Source organism: Centropristis striata, chromosome 13, assembly GCF_030273125.1.
Source record: "Centropristis striata isolate RG_2023a ecotype Rhode Island chromosome 13, C.striata_1.0, whole genome shotgun sequence".
NCBI lineage: Eukaryota > Metazoa > Chordata > Actinopteri > Perciformes > Serranidae > Centropristis > Centropristis striata.
The window spans coordinates 19,114,966-19,141,775 of NC_081529.1; the positions used below are offsets into that span (position 1 = coordinate 19,114,966).

Sequence of the window (26,810 nt, forward strand, 5' to 3'; positions counted from 1 at the left end):
CAACTTAAATAAGTTTACACTTAACTTCTTCCACCATTGCTTTAAGAATAACTTGTTATAACTATAAATATTTTAATGTGGAAACTAAGCAGGTCTCCACAAAGACAGGTTCAGTCGTGGGTCCTCCGTGTGTGTGTGTGTGTGTGTGTGTGTGTGTGTGTGTGTGTGTGTGTGTGTGTGTGTGTGTGTGTGTGTGTTTGAGAGAGAGAGAGATTCGTCCCGCCTCACCATGCTGGTGACGTCAGCTGTAGTAGCTCGTGCCCCCTCATCTCCTCATTCAGTCCAGTCCAGACTAACTGATTAACGGATCTCACGGTTATTATCATGGACCGGAGCCGTTTGTTGACTTGTTTTCACGCTGTTGCTACTCATAAACGGAGAAACTGTGCGTGGAAATGTCTCTTCTTCATCTGCTGAAAAATCACTCCAGTTTGGATTTTATCTCAATTTCAAGAGTTTTTTGTTTTAGGGAAGTTTGAACCAACGGGCGCTCTCCTGAGTTCCTTCTGACGTGTGTGGGAATGTAACGGTTGCGGGCTAACATCTCAAATAACTTTCACAACTCTCATCTAATGGAGACACTTTTGGAGTATTTACACACCTTTTTGTGATTTTTACGGGCTCTTTCTTGGAGGTGGAAGTGGACTATGTATGTGGAAAAAACGGCAAGTTTTCATCACCTATAGCTTGAGGCGAAGAATGCTATTTTCTGCTCATTTCAACGGTAATTTTGTTGTGTTTACGCTAGTTTAATAACAACAATGATTTCTGAGGAGAGAAGCAGCCACGTAAATAAACAAGCCCTAAACTTCCCAGTGGGTTTACTGATCCGCTCTCCAAAGAAGCGACTGGCCAAACTGGGGAGGAAACCCAGCAATGGATCTGTCCAGTAAGTCACTTTATTTAGCATGTTTATGCACTTTGTAAACATTAACAAATGGCCTAAAGTGGTAATTAAGGTGCAGTGTATATCAGTAATTATCCATTCTCTTATAAAGACATGTTTTACATTAAAACCAATGTGTTTTTTCTACTGTAATTCAGTATAGTACTTAAGTCCAAGTTTGAGGTTTTTTGCTTGAATAATTCATGCTACTTTCTACATTTTTGGTAGTATCACACCTTTTACTTCGCTATGTTTATTTTACAGCTTTACGAAAAACTTAACAAAAAAATTATGGATAAAACCATCCAGGAGTTTATAGTTTCAAGTGATTAAAATTGGCTCCACCTTTATCTGCTGCTACTTTCAAGCAATGGACACATTAATGCATAAGTATATACAGTAAATAAGATATACTCTACTTTGAATGATAATACCTTGTACTTTCACTTAAATAAGTGTTTAATGCAGGACTTTTAATTGTTACAGAGTATTTTTAGCACTGTAGTTTATCTATATTTACCTACCTCTTCCATATCTAACCATAGGTGGATAATGGTGTATAAACTGTGTTTTACTATGTTGTCATTCATTATCTGTTTATACACCATTATCCACTTATGGTGTACAGGAGGAGTTACAGTTGTTGGTATATGCAATAATTTACACATATCTGCTGTCTGCATAATAGTGTCTTAAAACAATGTATTAAAGCTGAATAGGGGACATTTCAAACAAGTTTTTTCTACCTGATTTAACATCTGAGACGTATGTGATCACAAACTCTAAAACCAGTGTATCTCATTTTTTGACCACCTTTAATGCAACTTAACATTAAAATTAGCTGTCATGATATGCACCATAAATGCATGTAAAAGACACATAATAAGAAAAGTATTTCCGCCTATGTTTTGTTCTTCTTCACTGGTTTATGTCACTATGTAATTACAGTACTGCCGGCTTTAATATAGTTCATTTACCACTTCCCTTTACCCTATATGAGTATATAAGTGAGATACTATATTACAATGTTATATATGAAGATAATAACATACACATTCAAATGTATTGAAAAAAGGAAACTATCTTTAGATGTTTATGATACTTTATGGTGATCAGATTGGAAGTCACCTTTCTATTCACCCATAAATCACTGTGTACAGTCATACGCTATGAAAGAGTTTGACCGGTTCAGACTGACTACTCAATTGTGTATCTCTAACGCTTGCAGCTTAACAGTGTTTATCTTCTCTGTTCCCTCTCAGGTCCAACCACTCGGACACCACTGTCCACTCCACAGAGAGCGTCGGTGTCCGGCAGCCTGCCAAGAGCAAAATCCGCCGCCACAACAACAGGCTTTCAACTGTTTTTAACCACAGCCCCAACAGTGGACGCCGTGGCAAGGCGCAGGGAAGCGGGAATCTGGCTGGTGACCCCCAGGCTGCAGACGACCCAGCAGAGCTCTCCAGTCAGATGTCTGTCCCCGGCATCCTGAAGATCTTTGGCAGCGACATCTGTCAGGGGACGAATTATAAAAGCGTGCTGGCCACCACACAGTCCTGTGCAAAGGAACTGGTGAAGGAGGCCTTGGAGAGGTGAGAGGTTTTATTAAACTGGTGTTTGTGAGTCATATTTTACATCTGAGACGTTCTCAGACTAACTTAGAGCTTCATCATGTCACGGTCAATATATCTGCTCCTTTCAATATTAGCACCATAGTTAAACCTCTGAACTCAAAGCAGTTTCAAGGTGTTGTCTTTTGCTTTTGCCCAGTATAACACAGTTATAATGCCATATATTATAAAAAAAATGACAAAACACATAAGTTGAATTTCTTTGATGACTTATTTTACAAAAATTGGAATAAGAAGTTTTTTGTCACGTAACTGTTGTCAGAGCGCTGAGTCATTAATGGCTTCCCTGTTATTTATCTGCTCTTCAGTAACTTCTTTAAATTTTTGTACACAGTTGTGTGAATAACAATGGTGTGAAATTATTGCATATTTTCTATTGTAAGGTTAAAATTCTACCTGTGTTGTTCAGGTACTGTCTGGAGAAAGAAGACCCCAACGACTATGTGCTCTGCGACGTGATCGGCCAGACGGGTGCAGACAACCAGTGGAAGAGGGAATGTTTCCGTGTGGTGGGAGACAACGAGAAGCCCCTCATGCTGCAGTCACTTTGGAAACCCAAGGAGGGCTACTCAAGGCGTTTTGAAATCCAGCTGAGAGCGAGCGTTGAAGAGCAAAGTTTAAAGGACAGAGACACAGTCACAGCAGGTACACACATGTATAAATTTATATTTATGTGCATTCCCCACTTATACAAGAGAGAACAGTAGAAACAATATAATAGACACATCAGACAGGCCCAAGACACCTCAGCTCATATCTAACCATTTCCAGTACAACTCAGTGATCCTAACATCCTTACACATCAATCACTTGGTGTCTGTCGTGGCGGCATGGGGAGCCTTTATCCTTGTGTCTTATTGCAGGCTAACAGCCTTCATTGTCTGGCTTATCACCAGTTAGAACAGGGGAGATGGCAGGCATGTGAGAGAGGTCAGGAGGAAACAAAAGCTGCAGTGAGGGATAGTGGAGGTCATTGCGGCCCCACTCTTATCTTTGTTTTATTGCAAGGGCCTATAAGGGCCCCGTGAAACATCGAGGCACTGGGCAGCTCTTCCAACCGGGCCACCGCTCGCTGCTGTGTTATTCTTTCTATCAGAGCTCACTTCCTGCTCGCTGGGGACTCTGCAGCCCTGTTGACTTTGGCGCACGTTTGTTTTGGTTCTCTCCGCATTAAACCAATATACTGGCTTTTAATCAGTATTATTCTTGGTAACTACTGATGTGTTGGATGTTCCTCCTGATCACAGCTCTCTAAAAACAAAACTTAACCTTAGAATATATTTTCTGTTTTATATTTTGCTTGTAAATTATATATTTTGTGAGTTAATTCAACATTTTAAGAAACATTTATTCAAGAATTTGTTTTTTTTGCTATTTGATGCTAGGGCTTGATGATATGGACATAATGATAAATGATTAATCATCAGTAATGAGGATATAATGACTAACAGGGTAAAGGTTAATAATAGAACAACAACAACAGTCTGGTAAGTTTAGAAAATTAAACATCTTTACTGTAAATAAAATTAAAATAAACAAAGCTTCTATCAGTCAAACTCTGGTTCTCATGGTCCTCTCACTCACCGGGGGGGAACTGCACTTTACCTCTGCAATCTGAGTGTTTTAGGCACTGAGCCCGGCCTGTCACAATGTGGAAAACACCCACTTCCACAGCTGATAAGAGCTGCAGAGCTGCCGGGTGTGAAACCGGGGGCTCGATGGACATTCCTCGGTGCTTAATGGCTCCAAATGAGCTGAATAGTGTTTGTGTTACGTCAGGCCGACAGAGCGGCTGCTGCTGGTATCAGATAGAGGTGGTCACACTTTCCCCGCACATTTCCTCGCTTTCCTTCTGGTTATGTTTCATTTGATTTGGTGCCAGTGCAGTGACCTGTGTGTTGGAGGCTGTTTGATTGACCGCAGTGATTTCAGGGGGGATTTTGGTCATTGTTTTTTGGTTATTATGCATTCAGCATTTAGGTTTCACTTTGCTCCTCCTCTGTTTGTCTACTTGCTAAAAACTCTGGGAAAACAACGAGACATGACGTTAGATGATGCTACATGGTCCTCTACATTTTTTAAAATTTACTAGCAACAAAATAAATAAATATACATTTTTCTACATTTTGTTGGAGCTGACTGCGCCCCTTTAAAAATAAAAAATGAACTGATTGGTCTAATCCGTATGTTTGATTTGGTCTAATGTCAGGCTAATTTGTTTTGTTATCTTGGAAGGAAAGCTTCCTAGCTTTTAAGGTATTCCTCATTATCAAATGCGTGCCTAATGTCTTCCATATTTGGTAAAGTTTCAGTTATAGGGACTAGAGGGAAGATGTTAAATTGTTGGTTTCTGTTCTACAAAACAGTTAATAACATAATCTGGCCAGAAAGTATTGTATATCTGGTCTAAATCTTGTTTTTCTGCACTTTCCAGGCATTAGTTGTACCCTGTATTATAATGAACATGAAGAAGTTTATACATTTTAAATAGTGACATGCACAGGTTAGGTTTTAACACTCTGTCTTCTTGTCAATTTAGGCATCAATGCTCAGGCTCGTAAGCTGCAGAAGAGCCGCTCCAGAGTGACCTCGCTGTTTGTGGACGGCAGCAGTGAGGATGCGGATGGACTCGGGATCTGGAGGAGTCTGAGTGAGATGGATCTGACTGCGATGGGGAAGGAGGCCAGCCGACATGCCCAGAAGAGCGCGCTCAGAGAGGATCCAGAGGCTGAGGCCGACAAGGAGGTGCTGAGACTCGGCATGGAGAAGGAAGAGACTGAGAGCAGCGACGACAACACCACCCAGTACTCCATTCACCCACCCTTTGACTTCCCATACTTCCTCCTGCTGCAGGGCTACAGCCACAGACAGGTGAGGGAGGGAGGGAAGTGTTGCTGATCTGATAATTCAACATTAACTTGTTCTCGTGTTGATTTTGTCAGATGATGTTGTCTGACGAAGAAATGTTTAGTCAAAAAGTCTTCTTTGCTCTCTTACATGGAAAGTTTTTAGTAAGAAGTTATCCCTGGAAAATTACTGTGATATCACCTTAATCACAATAATATTAACCCTTTGAAGTCTGATTTATCTATATATTGAATTGTAGTTGTGTGGCAGCAAGTCTTAAGGAGTGCTCCTCATTCAAACAGCCGGTGTTAAGGTAATTGAAGGTCTCACAAGGTCCTTGCGAGTCTCATGGCAGTGTGTGGTGGCAGGTGGAGGCCAACAAAAGCTTATAGGAGACAACAGAGTCTGAACAGGAACAGGAGAGTGTTGGATTGAACATCTTATGTTAAGAAGGAGAAAATCAGTCAGAGAGTCAGGTGGTTATGAAGCCGGTAGAGGAAGGAAACACTGTGGATTTGGCTTGTGAATCGGGCTACAGAGGTGTGTGGTGGAAACAGAAGTGACCTCCACACAGGACAAGCTGTCTGTCATTAATGAAAGGACAGAATACAGTGTGAAAGAAACCTGCTCAGGATGTTTAAAACCAGGAGATAACCTGATTAAAGACGCTCTGTAGAGGAGGATAAACTGCACGGAAGCTATTCTTAGAGTGTATAAACAAACTTAGAGGGAGGCGTAAACTGTGTGCAGTAATCTACATACCAGTTCATTTAAACTCTCCACCTCCTACACACGTCCCTGTTGATGCAGTTTGAATCAATGAGTTTCCTCATTTTTCACAGTGAAACAGAGTGTCAGGCTGTGGTTGTTGAGCCCAACCCTGTTCCCAGGAACATGAAGCTCTTTCACGTAATGATGTTTATCCCTACTGGTGCAGATCTGCTGACTGTGCAGGATGCTGGGAGCACAACAGAACTGAGACTAAGAGCTGCAGCAACTAATCTTACTCTGCAACAATAGGTCAACCCAAAGTAAAGTAATCTATCAGCAGTTTGATAACACAAACTGAGAGCTTTTAAAAAGCCATTTAGACCTTTAGAGTGTGTTACTGAAACTGTGTTTTTTTCACATCAGCATACTTTGAAAAGTACAAAGATTATTTTTATTTTTTATTATTAATAAATAGGGCAGTTACTTTCTCCATTTTGTGTAAAATGCCAGAATATACTATAAAAATGTAATGCATTGGAAAAACTGTGGTTTTTACCTCAAACAGTTTTTCCCTTGCCTAAAATAGCTTAACTTTGAAGTTACCGTAGTTATTTCACTCTCTTCCCGACACGATCATGACATCTTCTAGTGTCATATGTTACAGATTTCTTCCCTGTAGCTTGAGTTGAATTGAGTCCACTACAACCTCTGAAAAAAACTAATCACCCAAAAAAAATCAAACTTAAAAATGGCATTGTATTGGAGAAATGATTTCAATTATTTTGCCCTCCTTATTTCCATACATGAGGGGGAAGCATATTAGAAACTGAATATAATGGACTCTACTTTGACCACAAAACATAATTACAACAAAATTAACATTTTCAGCATCATACATGCATACTTTATGGCAAAACAGTTGTATTGGATTGCATAAGAGTTTGCAGGTGTACCTAATAAATGGGACTTTTGCTTAAGTAGCAATTAATGTCTGTTTATTCAAACTATAAAACTTCTACAACCTTCTCTTGTATGTATGAGATAACACCAGCTGTAGCACCTCCACCTCCGCACTTCTTGCCTCAGGTCTCTCAGACTGTTAGGAGCTGGATGATACTGTATCATCTCATGACTAAGAGACTTAATGTGGTGACCCTGAGGTCATGGACATCACCGACGTCTCACTCATAAGCCCTTCTTTTCCTGTCTGGCCTCTCACTGACAGTGCAGGCTGATCATGCTGCTGTTTACACGCACACTGCTGGCTCTTCTCCAAAATGTTACACAACAAAATCAATCCCGTCCTACACGTTGACTGTCAAATGGGAAGCAGGTGTCACATTAAGAGTGTGGGAATAAATAAAGAGCTGATACATGGACATAAAATATAGCAGCAGCTATTTAGATAATCGATTAATTAGTAATTGTTGCCTTTTCTCATCTTATATTGAGTGAAATATATATTACTGCATTTCGACTGTAAGTCGGAAAAAAAGAGACCAAGTGACTAATTTGAAATAAAGTTGTTTTTTGAGCAAGTGCAGAGAATTACCTGTAGTTCCAGCTTCTCAGTTTTGAGGATTTGCTGTGTTTCCTTGTCTTAAGTGACTCTAAATGGAATACCTTTGGCTTGCGATGCACTAAATGTGGAATTCTGGGCTGTGTTTTTGTTGTGATTATGTATTCCCTCTAATATTTACTCTTATATTTCTATTGTTATTTATTCCCCCTTTTGTTCCAGAGACATAGGATAGGCTCAATAATACTTTGACTGAAATTGACAAAAATACTATAATAATATAAATATTATAATTTCACAATGATACTTATAAACTTTAAACATACTTTACCTTTAAAATGTATTCTGCCTTCTTCAGTATTTGCTTTATGATAGTATATGATAGGTCGATGGTAGTAAACAATGAAGTAAGTACATAACGACCCATGCTGGAGTTTTTTTAACCATTCCTTAACCACCTTTCACTTTTGACTGTTACTCTGATTAATCAAATCATTGAAACACAGAAAATAAGAACCTGTGAGAGTCATCTTTCTCTGTGTCTGACATTGTATAAACCAGACAATAATGGATAAATCAAGGAAGTAAATGGCAGATTTATTGATACAAAACATTTAGTTGCAGCCCTAAATTAAACACAACACTTTTCTTTGCAGGATTTTGTCATTTACCTAATGAGTGGGACTACCACCATCTTCGGCTGCTGCAGGGAACACAGTAACGGAGAAGATGAGGAGAGGTTAAAGGTCGACATCCTCCTCTTTGCTCCTGATGTGTTGCCTCAACACTGCTGCGTCAGACGCCTGGAATCTAACAACTCAACCTCCACAGGGGAGCAGAGAAAAACACAGACAATGCTGAAGCCCCTTCATGGTGCTCCTGTGACCAGAAATGGTTTCCTCCTTAAAGAGGAGGTGGAACTGAACCCGGGGGACTTGGTGGGCCTGGGGAAACACTACCTGTTCATGTTTAAGGATCCTACCAGCACGTCAGGATCCCTCCAGACCCCTCCATGGATGACCACCCTCTGCCCGGACTCTGATGCAAAGACATCTTGTTTATCATGTGGCTCCTCCGTCGCTATCAAAAGGCTCCAGAAGAAGCCGTTACCTCCTCGTTGGAGGGACCTGGAGGGCACAGAGGCTCTGGTTATCTATGAGCTGGAGCAGGAGGAGCAAGTCCTGCAGGAGATTTTGGATATGATGGACCCAAGTGGAAATGAACCAAAGCTGACACCTGCCTTCCTTTTGAGCCTCTGCATCCAGCACTCAGCCTCCACGTTCGAGCTGACGCACTTCAGACAGCTGCTGCTCCGGATAGCTGGACAGATCCAGCTCGTTATGTGGGTAAGAATGAAACGCTAACTTCAGATAAGTTATCTTCCAAAGGGTGTGTATTCAGCACTATATTCCCAGGAGCCTGGCAAAGAATATAACGTAATCATATGTGCCATCAGGGTTGAATTTAATGTACATAAGATGGTTGATGTTTACTGCTGACACATGCATGAAATGGATATTATATTCTAGATTATATTGTGTTCTCCCTCTTAGGAGAAGACAAAGGAACTTGCAGCAATCCAGCCTGAAACGTGAGTAGACAAAGTGTTAAAAATGCCCTGGAAATACATGACAATGAGCTGCCACAGAGAAGAAGAGCAGCAGCTGCTGCCTGCGATGATATACGACACCTCAAGTTTTACTGTCTGAATAAAAGAGGAGTTAAAGTCTGATTTTACAACTATTTGCTCCTCCAGAAAACAATGAGGGTTTTTTAAATGCAGGTTGTGCAAAGAAAGAATTTCCCACAGGCTCTTCTCTAAGAAAGAAGAAGACGTTTTCTCATGAGCTCAGTGACTACTTGTTTCATCATCAAGTGTCAGCAGATTACACTTAGTATTTTACAGGAGGCAAGCACATTTTTTTTAAAAGTTTAACAAACTCAATAGACCTTCAGTAGAAGTGATCAACCAATCAACTAATCATTTCAGCTAAGCAGTCCTGTTTCACAGCTGGCATTTTAACTTGTTATTGTAGGAAAAGCAGTAACATGAACAAAGGTTCAGGAGGAGGACTGGAAAGTTGCTGTAACTCTGTATGACTGCACATTAAATTCTGCTGATTTGCAGAAATATTAGAGGAAGTTCAAACTTGGTTAACTGAGCGATCAACATATCCACATTTCTGGGTGTATTTTATCAATCTGTCTCCACCCACTCTAATAGCAGGTTTAGATTGTGTCACTTACTATGTCACACAAATGTTATGTACAAATGTTACCAATTTAGTTGTCACAACAAACATTTTGGAAGTAAAATGTGGAGAGGGTTATAATGATGTGACGACAGCAAAGCAACTAAGTGACACGCCAGGAAGCTACATCTCAGTTACAAATCATTTTTATGCATTCTTTACATCGAATAGAGAGAGTGGAAAGTGAGGAGATAGAGTGGTTGCAGGTTGAAATGGAAGCTGGTTGCACAAGCTATGACTTTTTAAGACGTTGTTCAGCACTAATCTCTGTGTTTCTTCGTCAGGAGCTCCAGTGACGGGCAGCCTGAGCATCTTCAGCTGCTCAGCATGGAGGAGCTGATCCCAGGCCTGCAGCCTCTGGTGCTGTGGATGGCAAACTCCATTGAATTGCTACACTTCATCCAACATGAAGTCCCTCAGCTGCTGCCCTGGAGGCAGGACCAGGAGGACGAAGGTGTGCAACAATGGATTTTTATTGTCGTTATTATTATCTGTATTATCTGAGCGTGTGTTATAAAAATGTGTTTGTACGTGTTGTCAGGTCTGTTGGATTCTGAGATGTCCTCCACTCGGACAGCCTGTGAGGAAGCCATGACAGTCCTGGAAGAAGTCATCATGTTCACTTTCCAGCAGTCGGTCTACTATCTAACAAAGGTTGGTTACTGTGTCCTTTCACACACAGCACATAAACACACTCTCATAGAGTCTCAGCATGTTTCACATCCTTTTGACCTGTAAAATCTGAGTGTCAGTCACATGTGAAGCAGGAAATTGGACTGTGTAAACACTTTATTCTGTTTTCATTGAGTTTATTCCAGATAAAAAAACACAATAACAGAATGGAAACACCAACTTTGTCTCAGTCAGGAAAGGCCTGCGAGATAGTGAGCCGGGTGTCTTTTCCACTGGCTGGTATATAAACAAAAAGGCAATCTTTCTTCACTGGTTTGTTGAATAACAAAACTAGAATGTCTGATTTGGTGAGAACCACTGTTAACCTCTGAAGGCCTCTATTAGTTCTGCTGTTTAATGAATTGTAAAAAGTAGGTCAAATCAAATTAGAGTAAAAACAGAATTTGTTCACTTGCTTCATTTAAATGCAAATAGTAAAAATAACATGATGAAAGTTTTGGAATCGATAGTAAGGACATTTATCTTCACTCTCATACATTTGGAAAAAAATGTTGGCAATCCAGTGTCTGACATCCTCAAAGCAACTTGATTATGTGTGTCAAGGGGAAGAACAGCTCTGGGGCATCACTGTTACAATGATAAGGGATGTTGAATTTTTTCAACAGCAAGAAACAAAATTTAAGCTCCTATAAGGGCAATGAAATGAGACCTAAGATGGAGCCCTGGGGGTACACCACAGGGGACAGGGGTAATTTATACCACTCTTATTCCTTGAAACCACTCTTAAATCTTGATGCACACTTGAATACTTACAGACTTCTTAAAGTCTGGAATTGGATCTCAGTGTGTCTGCATTTGCTTTGTGACAGTCAGCAGTCAGCTCTCCTGTTTTACAGCCCGACGGGACACGCCCTGTCTAGATTTATGTGACTTTCCCGTGTTAAAGATGCTTATTAACGGCTGTCTGGTTCATGCAGAATCCAGTCGACATCACAGCAGCAGAGCCTGTAGAAACACCACCACCCTGCACAGTGAGGAAGGGAGGGAAGGAAGCAGGAACAGTCTGTGCTGTTGTTTTGAATACTCAGACATATTTCAACAGCCTGTACTGAAAAAGAGGCTTTTTACTGTACAGTTTAAACTAAAAAAAAAAGAACTTTCTTTTATGTGGCTTTTTCAAAGGCAGTTTGTCAGTTGATTCTATTTTGAGGCTTGTTAATTGAGCAGTTCCAGCTTTGTTTACATACATACAGGCTCTCTCTTCAAAAGAAAGTGTATTCTTTATGTTAACTATTTTAATGCAACTATTTTTATGGTGGAGAGAAAAGTGGAATCTGTTTCCTGCAGAGGAAGAAAACTGTCATCAGAGAAACACCCAACAGTGTTGGAAGGGAGGCGGAGAAAACTGTTTTTCTTTTGATTTCCTGTGGAATATGACTTAACATTTAAAATGTACATACATCATTTCATCAGTTCTTGTTTTTCTTCTGGCTTTTTAAAAATAGAATATGAAATCATCTTGGCCAAAGGGCATCAATGCAGAGCAAAAAGAAGTCCATCTATATTCTAAATCTATGTTTATGTGCTTCTTGTATTAAATGTAATATTGCACAGGCATGCAGGGCCTTTATGTGCTCTTTCAGTTTGTCTGAGGTCACTGTCTTAGTCATGGTGTGTGTGTGTGTGTGTGTGTGTGTGTGTGTGTGTGTGTGTGTGTGTGTGTGTGTGTGTGTGTGTGTGTGTGTGTGTGTGTGCCTAACAGGTGATGTCATGCTGTGTAAAACAATGGCAGAACTGTGTCAGAAGGAGTAGTGATAAGAGCCGGATCTGTGTGAGGACTGACAAGGAGTTTGTGTTCAGTAAAACAGCTTGCAAGACAATTCTGCAGCATTTGCTGTTTGCTGTCTTGTTCCTCTTTGAATTTATTTAGATTTAAGTGAAACTCCAAGTTTTACCCTTTTATCTTTTTTGCGGGTGGCAGCAGTTTATATAACATATATCAAGACAAAAGAAGTTTTTTCCTCTGCTGTCCACAGATTTTTTTATGCCATTTAAGAACTTTGTACATTTTGGGAGGGGTAAAACTGTGGACTCCAAAGCAAAAGAAAACATGTCAGAGGGAGGCTTGAGAGAAAATACAATAAAACTCAATGAGGCTTGCTAGAATAAAATAACATGGTCATTCATTCTGTATCTCCACAAAATCTGCCATTAAATAAGGAAAAACAAGGCTTCCAGAAACCCACAGTCTCCAATATTTGGCATCCTGTCAGCAGTCTTTCTGCTTCATAGTCAGGATATTTAATTGGGCTTGCTCCATTATCTATAAGTCTTCCTAAGTTGTTTGTGGGCAATACTGCATGAATTGGAGAATCGTTTAAAATTGGAGAGTTCAATGTCTTTTCACCTGGTTAACTTTTACCTTTTTTAACATGCAAATGTAATTTAAAAATTTAAAGAAGAGACCAGTTGTCTTGGCAATAATTTCATTTGTTTATTCTTGAATATACTTATTTCTTAAAATTGACATAGCAATGGTTTGTTTATGTTAGAGAACATATTTTAAAATGTACCAGGATGTTTTAATCATAACTATGTGGGAGTCCTTTATAATATCTGTTTTGCAGCAGTTTTGGTAACTGTTATGACTCAAATTACAGTGTAACTGCAGAATAGTGTTTTTAATTTTCTTCAGCTGGCCTTCTGTGCTTTCCTGCAAAGTTTCCTGAACGCTCTGTGAATGCCTTCCTCTCTTTGAATCATTATGTTCTGTACAAGAAATGAAAGAGAAAGTACAATATTTTCATGTCAATTGTATTGCACTGTACATTTTATAATCGGTAATCGGGTGAAGGAAAGTTGTGTCTACATGTTGTAGTTGTTGTGTTTCATTGATACTCGGTATCAGGCTTATCACTGCTTGACTCTCATGATGCATCAGCAGTGGTTATCCAGTACTGTGTACAGTACAGTGAAGCACTCAGATGTAAACTGTCATCATCTCCCTCCACAGAGTATGTATTCAGCGCTGCCTGGTCTGCTGGATGGGAACCCGTTCTCAGAGAGCGGTCAGCTGCGAGTGCCTGATGGACTCAGCGGCATCCTGGAGGTGCTGAAGGAGGCGCTGAAGCTTCTCACAGCCTTCCAGGTCCATCCAGACATCTCGTTACAACTCTGTGCCTACCTGTTCTTCTTCATCAACGCATCGCTGTTTAACGCCCTCATGGAGAGAGGTCAGACTTCAGCTAGCTCTCCTGCATTAAAAAACATGTTAGACCTGTTTAAACTTTTATTTAAGGCTCCACTTTGGTTCAGACTGAATCAGAACTGCCAGGTCAGACTTGGAAATGGGAATCGCCTAAGAAAATTGTAACTGGTGTGTCTTTACAAAATAGGCTCAGAGGTTTTATAACCCCCTTTGAATATATATTTGATTGAAAGCATTTAGATTAAAAGCGACTTAAGCATTTCAGTGCAACAAGGATCATAGCTTATTACTACTACTATAAATTCTATTATAACTTATTTTATTACTTGCCTTATTATTGCTACTGAAGGTAAAAATGTCAGTGGAGCATTAGTTAGGTTGCACATCAAAATCATCTCCTAATTTGCTCTCCAGGATCTGTCACTGGGTTCTATCAGTGGTCCCGAGGAGTTCAGATCCGGGCCAACCTGGACCTGCTGATGGACTGGATCCAGAGCATCGGTCTGGGCGATCTGGGTAACGAGTTCTTCCAGAAGCTATCTGCTGCTGTCAATCTGCTGGCCACACCCAAAGAAACCCTCCTGCAGGTCAGAGGACATCCGTTTCTCCCTTCCTGTTTGTCTCTCAGCAGGCGGGTGTAGTCTCCACAGTCGAGCCATGTTTGCGTCAGCATGAATGTTTTCATTGTCTTAAAAGTGTCAATACATCATTAGTTATGCATGTTTATGTAATAGGAGCAAAAAGTCTCACTTAACCCCTTCTCACCTCAGATTAGAAACTCTTCTCTGCAGCTTCTTAGTGTTGTCAAACACTGTGACTAATAATGCCATAAAGTCTGTGGAAGCATGTTATTGGTTTATGGTTATAGCGTCAATGCACTTAAAGTCCCATGGTGCCATTCACATTGCTTAGATATAAGGAAATGACATGCAAGACCAAAGTAAATCCACTAAACTGATGATCACCAAATGAGATCATAGTGCCAGTGACTGTAAAATAACAGTAAAGTAATTTGAACATGAATATATCCTTTCAGTAGAGTATCTATGTTATATAATACCTGCTTAAATCTTATATATTCTTACATAAGACAAGTGGAAACATGTGGCCATAGCACACATTACATTTTAATGTTCAAAGACAGCCAACACTAACCTACTTTATCACTAAAACAATACTGTACATGACTGGAACAATAACTTTATATCTGCTTTCACCTATGTTTAGTCTTTGCTGCGAAGTGGTAGCCTGCCAATTTAGCATTTAATCCCTCCTTAAGCACACTGTTCTCTTAGTTACCCATTCAAGTCTTGTTTACACTTTGTGCCGCAGAAGGAAACTGATCTCACTTGGCTGGTTATTAAACACGTAAAGAAAATGGCACATAATGACACCCAGGTGTGATGGATGAGGAACAAAAGGTCATACAAAAGGTCATGAAAACCTTGCAAAAAGTGCAGCCTTTACCTCATTTAGTTTGGATGATGACGTAAAAACCGACTGAAGGTTTTTTTGGTAGGCAGCTACTGTTGATTGTGTGCTTAAATAGAAAAAGCAGCTTATGTGAACTGTACATAACCCCAGTGTGTCTATTAATCTTATATACTGGATAATCAAAAAATATGCCTTTAAAATCAAAGCTTGTTTTCAAGTCTTTGTCCACTTAACAAGACAAATGCAGTGAAAGCATTACTTCTTGGATTTCACTAATGTGGGACTTGGTGAGGGAGAATTATAAACTGTAAACCAAAGGGATGTTAGTTAAAGTAGATGTTGTTATGTTGAAAGCTGTAAACTAAATTTTAGGGCCGGGATTTTAACGCGTTAATTAAGATTAATTAATTACACAAAAATTAACGCGTTAAAAAAATTGACGCATTTTAATCACACTTATTTTTGCACCGCGGAACGTTTCTCACTGGATGAGTTTCAGGCGGACCGATTATACTGGAGCACCAGCGTTCATGAGTTCAGACAACAACAAACCACAGTAAACATGAAGGAAGAAGCTGATGAGAGCGCTTTGGTTGGCCCCGTGGATGATGGGACATTTTGTTACAAAAAACGAATGGATGGAAGCGTCGATAAGAGCATGGTTGTGTTGCTATGCAACAAGGAATTCAGCGCAGCACATCCAGCCTCAAGTATCACCTCAATGCAAAACATATAGCAGCCAGCGGCTAGTGTGGTAGCTAGCATGGATTGTGTTTTACTTAAAAACAGTATTATATTATTATAGTTTACAGAAGGTCTACCTACCTATAGGCTACCTGAATTTATGAAATGTACTATATTTCTAAATGTGCTATTGCTACACTTAATGGCAAAAATTGCACTGGTCTGTTGGACTTGAACAAAAATAAACAATATTTTTGTTGCTTAAGCTTATGAATTCGGTCATTATTCAATGGTATACTAAAAATCCATGTGAAAAAAATTACTTCTCACTGTTCTCAGGTCAAATATTTATATGTGATTAAAATGCGATTAATTTCATTTCTTACCAAACCAATCACAGCACACTGTAAGCTTCTGCCAGACGGAAGTGGATGTGGTTTTATCTGAACTGGGTTGGAAAAATGTATCGACGCCTCAGACATGCAGCACATTGATTCGCCCCTCCTTGCCCCGCTCTCTCTCTGTATTTATCAGACCACAGATGAGACAAGAATTAGTTAGCTAGCTCACCCTTTGGCCATCTATCACCACGGAAATAATCTAGTTCTGTTGGAAGCAGTGAATTGATCTGATCCTGCTCTGTGTCATTGGAATCTGCCCGCTATAGGAACTGGGTTAAGTATGAGGCCTAGTTTTACACACCTGTTTTCACCATATGACTCGCAGCGGTGATATCAGCCTGAAACACCTCCAGACCCCCTCTCATGACACAGCTGTTGCAGGCTGTGTCTCATCTGTTCGTGGGATTGGACGGTTGCTAAGAAGCTGGTGGTTTTATGTATCCCTGCCCTGGCATGAGGTCACTTTGTGGCTGCTGCAGCAGAGCACACACCCTCGACAGATTTTTCCATCTGGAGTTCTGGGCTTTTAAGAAACTGAAGTGGCTCACTGGCACAGTTGTAAATTACACCAGAGGGATGTGGTGGCGCTTGTTTTGCCAGCAGTTCTGGAGAGCACAACATGTAAGGAGTTATTTTAGGAGTAAATAGCTGCTGAACATTAAATCTCAGACATAACAAACAGACATTTTTACATTTCTGCAGTTTATAAGCAGCATTTAAACTTTCTGTTGAGCTCAGCGTGGTGTCTGTGTTATAAGTGAAGGGCAGGGACACAACAACATTTAACTTATGGTTTCTATTGTGGCCCCGGCTTGTCTGGGCAAAGACCTACTTCCACCAATTCAACTGGAAACAGATTGAATGAACTACGTCATGTTCCTAATAATCACATGAACGTAGCTGACAAGTGACTCACCTGTTTCCTTATCCTCAAGCTACTTTCTGTCATCAAACGATCGAATATTATCTTTGTCGAGTGTGTCATATTTCTTGATAAGACACCTGAGACACTGAGCGGAGGGATCATCAAATGTTTAAATTTCTCACGCTGCACAGAACAAGAATGACGTGTTAATTATCACACAATCACCTTTTATTGGAGTGCCAGGTAAACACAGGTATCAAGCTTAGAAGAAAAGATAAGAAACAACTTGAAGTGCCTCTGTTTTCACTAGAGAAATATTTCCCAAGAGGCTTTGTTACCACAGGGACAAAAACTATTTACTAGATCATATAATTGGTCTAAAATACTCTGCATGCAAATGAGAGAGTAGCAATGACTTTGTTTCTTTATATGGAAACAAGCATGATGGGAAAATACTTGTTTCTCCCTCCCTGTCATTCTCACAATGACTACAAAGAACCTTTGGCTCTTTGTAGTCATTGTCATATTGTGGCTCGTTCTTTTAGATTAAAACTATCACTTTTACAATCCTGCATTTTAAGTTATTGTGAAGGGTTTTAGAATAAGTTTGTTTCAAGTCTCTTAATGTTTTTCTTATGTTTTATGTCCGTCCAGGCATCCTGGGCTTCTCTCAGGACTGAGTTTGCTGCCCTGAACGCTGCTCAGCTTCACCACATGTTGAGGGAGTACAACTCTGGTAAAGCCTGTCCTACTGGATGGAGACCGTCACCGGATGATACAGAGGGCGCTGTCAGGACGGGTGAGTATCATAGACGTAGACCCATGTACTGTGTCAAAGAAGTGGATGTCGCCCATGTGATGTCACCCAATTGGTTTTCTTAGAGTGTCTTTTTTTTGTAAATCAAATGAACTCTAATCTTTGCTGACCCTTTCCACAATTATAATAAAAGTACACTGCCATACATTTATAAGCAACAGCCCTCGTCTCACTCTGTGTGAGTAATCCTGTCCCATCAGTCTGTCACCACCAATCAGCTTCAGTCCACAGTTTCCTCTAAAATACACTTCTCCCAGCAGGACAGCAGCTGCCGCCTCGCTCTCACCTGCTTTCACCCCCAAACTCAGGCGGACTGCACCCTGCTGCGTAAAACACTCCGCTGACTGATCCAGCAGCAGTTGCATCAGTCCTGTACTTTATTTACGGCTTTTAATTAGGCATTAGCCCAAATAGAGCAGCTCTACTTGAAAGTTACAGGATGGAATTTCATTAGCAAACTGTAATGAAGCTCGGCTCATTTTTGTGATGGATGACCTTTCTCTCTCGTCCTGTAGCCGACATCCTGGAGAGCTTTGACAGCCACCCGCCGCTCATCCTGCCCAGCACCACCTTTCACCTGGAGCTGGGTAAACCCGTTGTGGAGCCCTCTCTGTTCGAACAGCTCGGTCATCTGCAGGAGTTCATACGCCGACTCCCCTGCAGTGAAACCCAAGCCGAGCCTGAAGTAGAGGAACAGGTAACAAGCTCTCTGACCCCAGAGCAGGAAATGAGGCACTATAATGTTTCTGCAGCTGTTATTGATTGACTTTATGTTCCTTAGACTCTCAACGGGACGGCCACAGACAGCCCGTCTGGAACCTCACCCTACGTCAGAGTTTTCCAGGATCCTGCCCATCAGGTGGTCTCTGACCCGGTTACCTGCCCCTCTCCTGAGACACACCTGGACCGAACAGAGCCGGCTCAGGCCCGAGGATCTCACAGTGACCTGAGCAGCTGTGAGGCAGTTTTGACCCAGAAGCTGAAGAGCCTGGAGCTGCAGAACACCCTCCCAGGACAGGCCGACATGGGCTACCACAAGAGCCTGGCGCTGGACCCGTCCTGCTTGCTGACGCCACCCAACACCCCGCAGGGTATGGAGCTCGCAGAGTTAGAGGCGGATCTGCAGGAGGGCGCCCGCCAGCAAAAGAAAGGTAACTGAACAAGGAGAAGACAAAACATCTGCTTGCTATACTGATAGCTCCCTGTCATGTGATTTAATAAAGAAACATTTCATTTGATCAGAGATCTTAGTCAAGCATCGTCAAGTAAACACCACAGAACAAGAACAAAACAATATGAAAACAAAGTCAACACTTTGGTGGTTGTGACCTGCATGAATACGTTATGATAACGTTTTCTGTAGCTTCTCTGTCTGGATAATTTTTGTTGTGTAGAGTGGAAAATGAAACTGCAATATTGATAATTCACACCAGACATGGTGCGCATAGTTGTCATGCGGAAAATTCAAGCAGATTTTCTGTATTCCTGCACAGCAGTTTCGTATCGCACTGGTGTGAAAGTTAAAAGGCTAAATACAACTCCTTTGCTCCTTGAGTATTAGTTTTCGCCCAGATTGTTCCCTGTGTAACTAGCAGAAGTGAGTTGTACGTGCCCTAAATGCCCATGAACTTATCCCTTCGCTTTTCTTGACATTCTTCGTATCGACTTCAGACTTGGCATGTGTATTGCTCAGGACGCAAAGAAGTACAGTGTCTCTGCGAGCTCTTGAGATCTACAGAACATATTTATGGGGACTGTTAAGTACACAGTGTGTAGTGTTTCAAGAGGGTGAAGAAAGAGGAACTACAGTGACCGGAGATGTTAATTAGTACCAAAACCAAACATTTCAAGCATCAGCAACAACGCTTTTGTTCCTGGAAATAGCCTGGTCCCAAATAGCTAGCTGTAAGCAAATGATGCTTATACTTATAAGTATTGTGAGGGGACACAGCTACTGTATGTCATGGCAGGTGTATTGCTCAGGACCAGAAGAAGCGCAGGGTTGATTGTGCACTAGTATTGAATAAAGAATATGGTACTTTTTAAACAAACAAAGCTGCTTTAAAGTTTTCTATTAAAGCTACAAACAGCTGAAAAACATTAACCGAAACCTGACCACAGAAGACGAATATTGAGAGGTGAGAGTATGCGTTCAAAGAAACCATGAAACAAAGAGTAAACCACATTTCCACCACATGTGATGAGAAACCGACAGCTTCTCAAAAGGCCCATTCATGGCTTTACTTCCACACAGCAGGTTTTGATTCAGATGACACACAGCTCTGTCACCAAGGAATACGACTACTTCACTTCAAACCCTGTCCCCTGTTACTAACGTCTGGAATGAGGTCACCTCCTTAAACCTCGTCCGCCTCCTCTGACTGAATCTATTAAGGAAAGTATTTAGTGACTTGACCTCGAGGACCCGCTGCATATTTGTTCCAGGTCCATATAAAGGTAACCTGGACATAAAAGAGGTGGAGCGCCTTCATCTTTTTACTGACTCTGGGGGTCAGGAATTTCAAGTGGAAGGCGGCGCAGGGTGGGCGCGCTCTGCAGAGGAAAGAGTGTTTCCTCTCCCACCCCTATTGTCTTTGGACGCCTCCGTCATGAGGTCATCTGTAGGAGTGAAAGGGAGTCCGAGTGAGAGATGACTACTTCTGTGTGAAGAAATAAGAATAATAGTGCAGCATTTTGGACATATCTATGAAAATAGTGCCAGAATAAGAAATTTTACTGACAGTGAATAAAAGCACTGTAATAATAGATGTTGTTACTGTTTTAATGTTATTCAGTCTTTAAGACAGGTGAATGGCAAAGTACCTCATGATAAATTAGGTATAACTGGGTTTGACTCATATTTTGTCACATCCCTCAGTAGATTGGTTTATTATCCCAGTCTCTCAGAGCTCTTGGTGATTTAAAACACACACCTTCAGACTGTGACACCCCTCATATACTTCAGTTACCACCTACCAACTCTGTGCAGACTCTGATAATTTGACTGTAACTGTGTCTGGCTATTACACTATCGTTGTGAATCAGATAATTTGCATCGAAAGGACCAATTTTATGCAAATTTTCATTATATTATTATTTATTATTACATATTATTATATGTGATTTAAATATGTACCAATAGCACTGGAGCACTGTTTGATTGGCAGCACGGCTTTTTCAGGTTAAGTGGACACAAAAAGGGAGGTGCTTTTTTAATTTGCCTGTCAATAACATTAATAGCAACAACCACCTCTGAAGTGGAATATCCATACAAATGTGTGGCCACATGTCCCATTTTGGACACACTCTACTGCTATGTTTGTCTTTCACTCAGAAAGTGGACTCTAATTAGCCTAGCTTGCTATTGTTAGCACTGATTCCCACAAGGTGAACTTCATTTAGTGAGGATGGTTGATCCAGAATCTCTCCTCAGATCTGAACCAGACCTTCAGAAACACTTTTCATCACATGTAAATGTGTTTTTATGTTTAAGAGGTTGAGCCTGTGTTAATGCGCTCCCTCCCTCAGAGACCCCCCACTGTGGTCACAGAAAGCCTTTAAAGCTGAAGGATTTTGTTGAGCCTAATCAGATGTCTTTACTCTCATTGGCTCCTTGTTTTATTGTGTTTTCTCTGTTAGTGCCTTTGATAAAAGTAATTTGTTTAAAGGGTTTGAGGATTACATTAAAACAAAGCCATCTGGCACAATCTCTGTTTGTATACTGGCTTAATTAGGACTATATTCAACAGTTTAACACAATCTACATAATTTATTCATCGTTAGAGGTGCAACAATTCTCAGTGACAATTTTGATATTCTATTACTCATTTAAGTCATTTTCAAGCGTTAATTTAATATTTGTTTTAATAAATTATAGTTTTTAATATTTTAATACGTGTTATTTTTAAATAATATTTCATATTTTAATATATTTTAAAGATATCAATGTTATATGTTTTTAATATACTATATTTTGATATATTGTAGTTTTTAATATGATTCATCATAAAAGCTGTTTTTTGAATGTGTTATATTTAAATATGTTTATACATTTTCAGATTTTAATAAATTTTAAAATATATCAATATATCTTAACATATATTTGGCGTATAAAAAAGATTTCCCACTAGTCATTGATTTTCTGCAGTAAAAGGACTTTTTTACTTATATTTGATGAATATTCATGAAAAGTAATGGAATGTCTGAAATCCATTAAACTGATGTTTTTAAAGTTTTCAGCTACTGGAAACCAAATGAAGTAGCTATTTAATTATCGTAATTAATCTGTGGTTATAAATCATGTTTCTATCATTGTGTCACTTGAGTTTTTTTACACCTTGAGGGGAACCCTCTGTATCATCCCACCATGCGGAGCCGTACCTCGGCCTCCAGTGTATCTACCTCTGTGGTTTTGGCTAACAGCTAATGTTATTTTGAAAGTTTGATAATCCTTTAATCTGGCCCCAAGAATTACAGAGAGGTGGTGATGTCAGGAGAGAAAAGAGCATTGGCCGATCCGTCATGGGAATTTACAGTTGGGTTGTTGCGTGGAATCTTAATCGGTGGCGGCATTGTTCGGGGCAGGTCCTGCGTGGGGGGCAGACAGGCTACATGTTGGGAAGAGGCGGAGGGAGGTGGGGGGGTGGTAGACCAGGAGCTGCAGGGGTGGGAACAGGTTTTTTTTTTAATGCTACTGTTGCTGCGTTGTTGTTGTGACAGGACAAAACACACGAGGAAGACAGGAAGTCCCTGTTACAGCACCGCAGCATGCTAACCTGTCTGCATTCAATAACCACTGCATGCACCAAATCTGTGTTTTCTGTCTGGAGATTATGAAAGTTTATGTTTAGTGTGCTGTTCTCCCACCCCTGTTACAAATATGTTGTAGGGAATCATCCCTTTGTCCATAGCATGCATGTCTCTTGATATAAAATAACATTGTAAGTGATTTGTAAGGTTTATCTTCATAGTTCAAATTGTAAAAGAACAAAGGAAAATGGACGTTTCAAATTCAGTTTGAAAAACATATTCAGCCACTGTGGAAATAGCATTGTCTAAAATCAAATACACTGTATTGAGAAGTATAATATCAGTACGCCATAAGCTGTGGGTTATTTCAACATTATGACCTATAAAACCATTTTAATAGTCTCCTTAATGAGTCAAACCAAATGCTATTGAACTGGAGAACACCCAGGACCCTAAAAAACATAGAAGGACATAGACATATACTTTACCAAACAGAGAAAAAATATAATAATAATATGTGATGTCCTCCTAAAAAAGAAAAAGTTGGTTGAATTTTTATGAAAAAAAAGAAATGTGGGAAGATATTTAAAGAGGTTAGCAACACAGAAAGACTGATGGTGGAGTAAACCTGCATGTCATTGATGTCCAGCGAATTAAAACTTGCATTAAAAAAAGTGAGAATCATGATCTTCCATATTGAACTTTTGCTTCAGCTTCATTTACAGAATAACTCTTGATATGTATGTATCAATGCATTTCTATTCACTGTGTTCCAAATAACACTTGGGGTATTTGAGTATTTCCAACCACTTTGTTTTGATGTGAGCATGTATTTCTCTGTTTGTCTGTACAGCCGGTGGATGTGCTGAGAGGAAGATGGAGAATGTAGAAAAAGAAGAAGAAGACAGAGAAGAAGTGTTCACGGTGGAGCTTCACAGAGGACCTCATGGTCTCGGCCTGGCGCTCGTGGACGGGATGGTACGACAACTTCTTTATGCAACATACATCCTCTTTTTCTCTCCTTCATTACATTGATTTATTTGCAAACATTTACCTTAGTGTCAAAATAAACTAGAAAATGTCTCAAGAAATGTTGACATTGACATATTAATTTAAAATTAACATTAATGACACTTGGTTCTCATCCCAATGCAAATATTGCCAGTACTGGTTGATGATTTCTTTAGAAATGTCTGGCCCCAGTTAACGTTATGGAGCAGTTGCTTGGAGTACTTTCAGGCCCACAGAGCTAAAGTCTGTAAATATGTTGGATTCCAGAGTATTATGTCTGTCAATAAGCACACAGTTTTGACCTAAAATTAGGTATGAAGTGTGAAAATTGTGGGATCAAGCTTCAACATTTGGGAAAATTTTACAGCAGGAAACTGTGCTAGCGATCTAAATGCCGGTATAAACTTTTGTTCATTTTTCTGTGTTAAAGTAAAGCACATTTGTACGACCCCTAAAAGGAGTTGCTTTGAACTGTTTTCACTTTTTTTCCTAATATTGTTAATTGAAAAAATAATTCCTGATCAGTGTGCACATGTTGATGCATTATCCTTGCTGAGCTTGCAGAAGATGAAGAATGTGCTGTGCATCAGGCGCACCAAATTAAAAGGCCAACTGTTATCAGGATTGTTGGGTTTTATGTTTTTACACAGTAAAATCCAGACACAGAAAAACCTTCTTCAGATCTGATGAAGACTAACGAGATCAGACTGTAAACTGAAGGGATTTTCACTCAACAGACTGAAACTACAAATCTAATCTCACTAAATGTTCTTACCGACTGAAGGGGAGCTCTGCAGTCCAAACTCATGAACAAGAGCTGATATGGTGCAGTGGTATGTTGTGTTTCAACAGAACGGCTCATTAGTTATTAAAAAAAGATTAATAATGTTGCCATTCAAAACAACTTTATCATAGGTATAAGGACTTATCCTCTGGGGAACATGAATGTTTGTAGTGAATTTTAGTCCATCCTATAGTTGTTAAAATATATCAGTCTGGACCAAACCAACAGACAGACAGACCAACACTGACTGCATGACTAAAAATAATTTTTCAGCACACACTCACCAACTAACCATCAATAATCTTACTTTTATGTTTTATGTTTTTATAGAAAACTCCTCTGAGAATGAACGGTATTTATGTGAAGTCTGTGGTTCCGGACTCTCCTGCTGCTCAGTGTCAGAAACTGAGAACGGGCGATCGCATCCTGGCTGTTAACGGCATCAGCGTGGTCGGTATGGAGTATAATGTGTAAGTATTAACATAGTATTAAAGTACACACAGGCTGCAGATATTAGTTTGATCTCTTCATCTTGTCACTGCGTGTTTAGAGATTATTGTGACTCTGTTTTACTTTCAGTGGTCGAGAACTGATCCGATCATCCGGGGACTCTCTCCGACTGCTGGTGGCCAAAATTGACCCGAAGGGAAGCAACAAGAGCTCAGCTGCGACTTAATGCTGAAAGAAGAGCTGTGTGTGGACGTTCAAGTGCAATTGGGAATACTTGGAGGACGTTTAGTTCATCCTTCCTGCTGCATCCAAAGTCAGTATTTCTCACAGGATGAAGGAAAAACACACTTCCTGCTTCTCATTTCAGACTTGTTGTGAAGTAGAGCTGTTTTCTGTGCGTTGAGACAATCAACCCAAAGCAGCAGGACTCGAGACTGAGGGCATGGTCGAATTTTCAGAAGCTCATTTTGCTGTCACAGCTTCTCTGTGTCCTATAAACAAACTCGGCTCCACATTCATAAACCATGCGGGTTTGGCGGTGAGGAAAGTAGCTGCCTGTGGCAAATTGTGAAACATCTATTTAGATGTCTGAGAACACAGCATTCTGTCTGCACAGAATCGAGATTCATGTCTTGAAACAACTGGAAATATTCATTTTTAAATTATGACTGTTTATTTACACAACAAGAACTGCATTTTACCCATTTGTCATTTTTTAAAGAGTCATGCAATCCCATTTCTTTGCAAAAGTAAACGATCTGTAGTTGGGTATCATATTTGCACAAATATATTTGCAGTTTTTGTTGCATTTACACAAACTGGAGGATCACATGCTCCTCTTTAAAGCAGACATGATACTTTTTTTATCATATGGTTTAAATTACTTGTAGAGATTATTCTGCATAGAGTCATCACCTGAATCTGCAGCTCTTCTCGGCTTCACTGAGCTTATAGTGAGTTTCAGCTCAATATGCATCTGTTCTGCCAACAACTTTACTGTTCTGGTTCGATCTCACTGCTCGCATAGTGAGAAAAGCTGTAAAAACCCACAGTACACTACCTGCTCAGCAGCAAACAGCAGACAGTCACAGTTAGATACCAGTTGGTGAGCATAGTGGAGCATTTAGCAGCTAAAGACTATTTCCCTCAGGAGGTGGTGAAGACCAAAAACAGAACTAAAAGAGACTGAATATTGCAACAAAAAAAAAAACTGCCAATGAATAAAAATGCTCTCCTGGAACTGCAGGATCTGTAAATAAGCAAGTACATGTTTTAACTCCTCAGCTCCAAAAACCATGAAAGAATCCTCTGGGGAAGAAAAATCTCTCATAGCAGTACACAGTTTATCTGAGTTTTTGTGAAAATGCTAAAGGAAATGCACACTTCAAGAATGGACAGTCTGTCATAATGTTCATGTTCCTCTGCTTCAGTTGTTGGTATGTTTTGGGATCTTTTATTGGAGTGACATTCACACCTACACACAAATATGTAAATAAGTTTATATTGAAAGAAATTAATAGTTCAACATTTTGAGAAATAAGGTTAGTCACTTTTTTTGGCCACAGATGAGAAATTTCTTATCTAACTGTCGGCAAGAAAGTGAATCATCTTGAACTTTTCCTATAAAGCCTTACTGTGGGAGGTTAGGACCCAGGTCATCATACATCTCAGAGTTACTGTTGATATGAAAAACATCAGCAGACGTGTTTAAATATGTTTTTAACACTGTAGAACGACAAACTGCTGCAGCCCTCATCTGAAGTCTGTCCGTGTTTCATCCCAAATGTTTTAAGTAAAGTTCAACTATATTGACACACAGTATTATTCACAGTATTTTGTAATATTTATATTGTGCCGTATTTTTGAAACTATGGAATAAATATTATTTTGACTTTGAAGATCTTGAACTCCTGGATTTTTTTTTGGTT

The 26,810-nt window shown here is 40.0% G+C and overlaps 1 protein-coding gene across 1 annotated transcript; it reads left to right on the top strand.

Annotated features, from left to right (window-relative positions):
- The first annotated feature begins 279 nt into the window (after nucleotides 1–279).
- On the top strand, nucleotides 280–26,810 carry radil2a (Ras association and DIL domains 2a). The gene is made up of 16 exons (XM_059348840.1): nucleotides 280–889; nucleotides 2,149–2,478; nucleotides 2,927–3,162; nucleotides 5,057–5,388; nucleotides 8,251–8,940; nucleotides 9,148–9,185; nucleotides 10,131–10,300; nucleotides 10,388–10,500; nucleotides 13,493–13,712; nucleotides 14,102–14,274; nucleotides 17,726–17,870; nucleotides 18,404–18,585; nucleotides 18,670–19,039; nucleotides 23,491–23,615; nucleotides 24,763–24,902; nucleotides 25,012–26,810. Exons 1-16 carry the CDS (start codon nucleotides 762–764, stop codon nucleotides 25,106–25,108), a joined length of 3,489 nt encoding a protein of 1,162 aa, XP_059204823.1. The 5' UTR covers nucleotides 280–761; the 3' UTR covers nucleotides 25,109–26,810.

What these genes read in the sequence shown, in the direction of transcription:
- radil2a (XM_059348840.1), top strand. Translation starts at nt 762, where the DNA reads ATGATTTCTGAGGAGAGAAGCAGCCACGTAAATAAACAAGCCCTAAAC. An exon ending in GCAGCAATCCAGCCTGAAAC is followed by an intron (nt 9,186 to 10,130) that starts GTGAGTAGACAA and finishes TTTCTTCGTCAG; the next exon opens with GAGCTCCAGTGACGGGCAGC. An exon ending in AGCCTGAAGTAGAGGAACAG is followed by an intron (nt 18,586 to 18,669) that starts GTAACAAGCTCT and finishes TATGTTCCTTAG; the next exon opens with ACTCTCAACGGGACGGCCAC.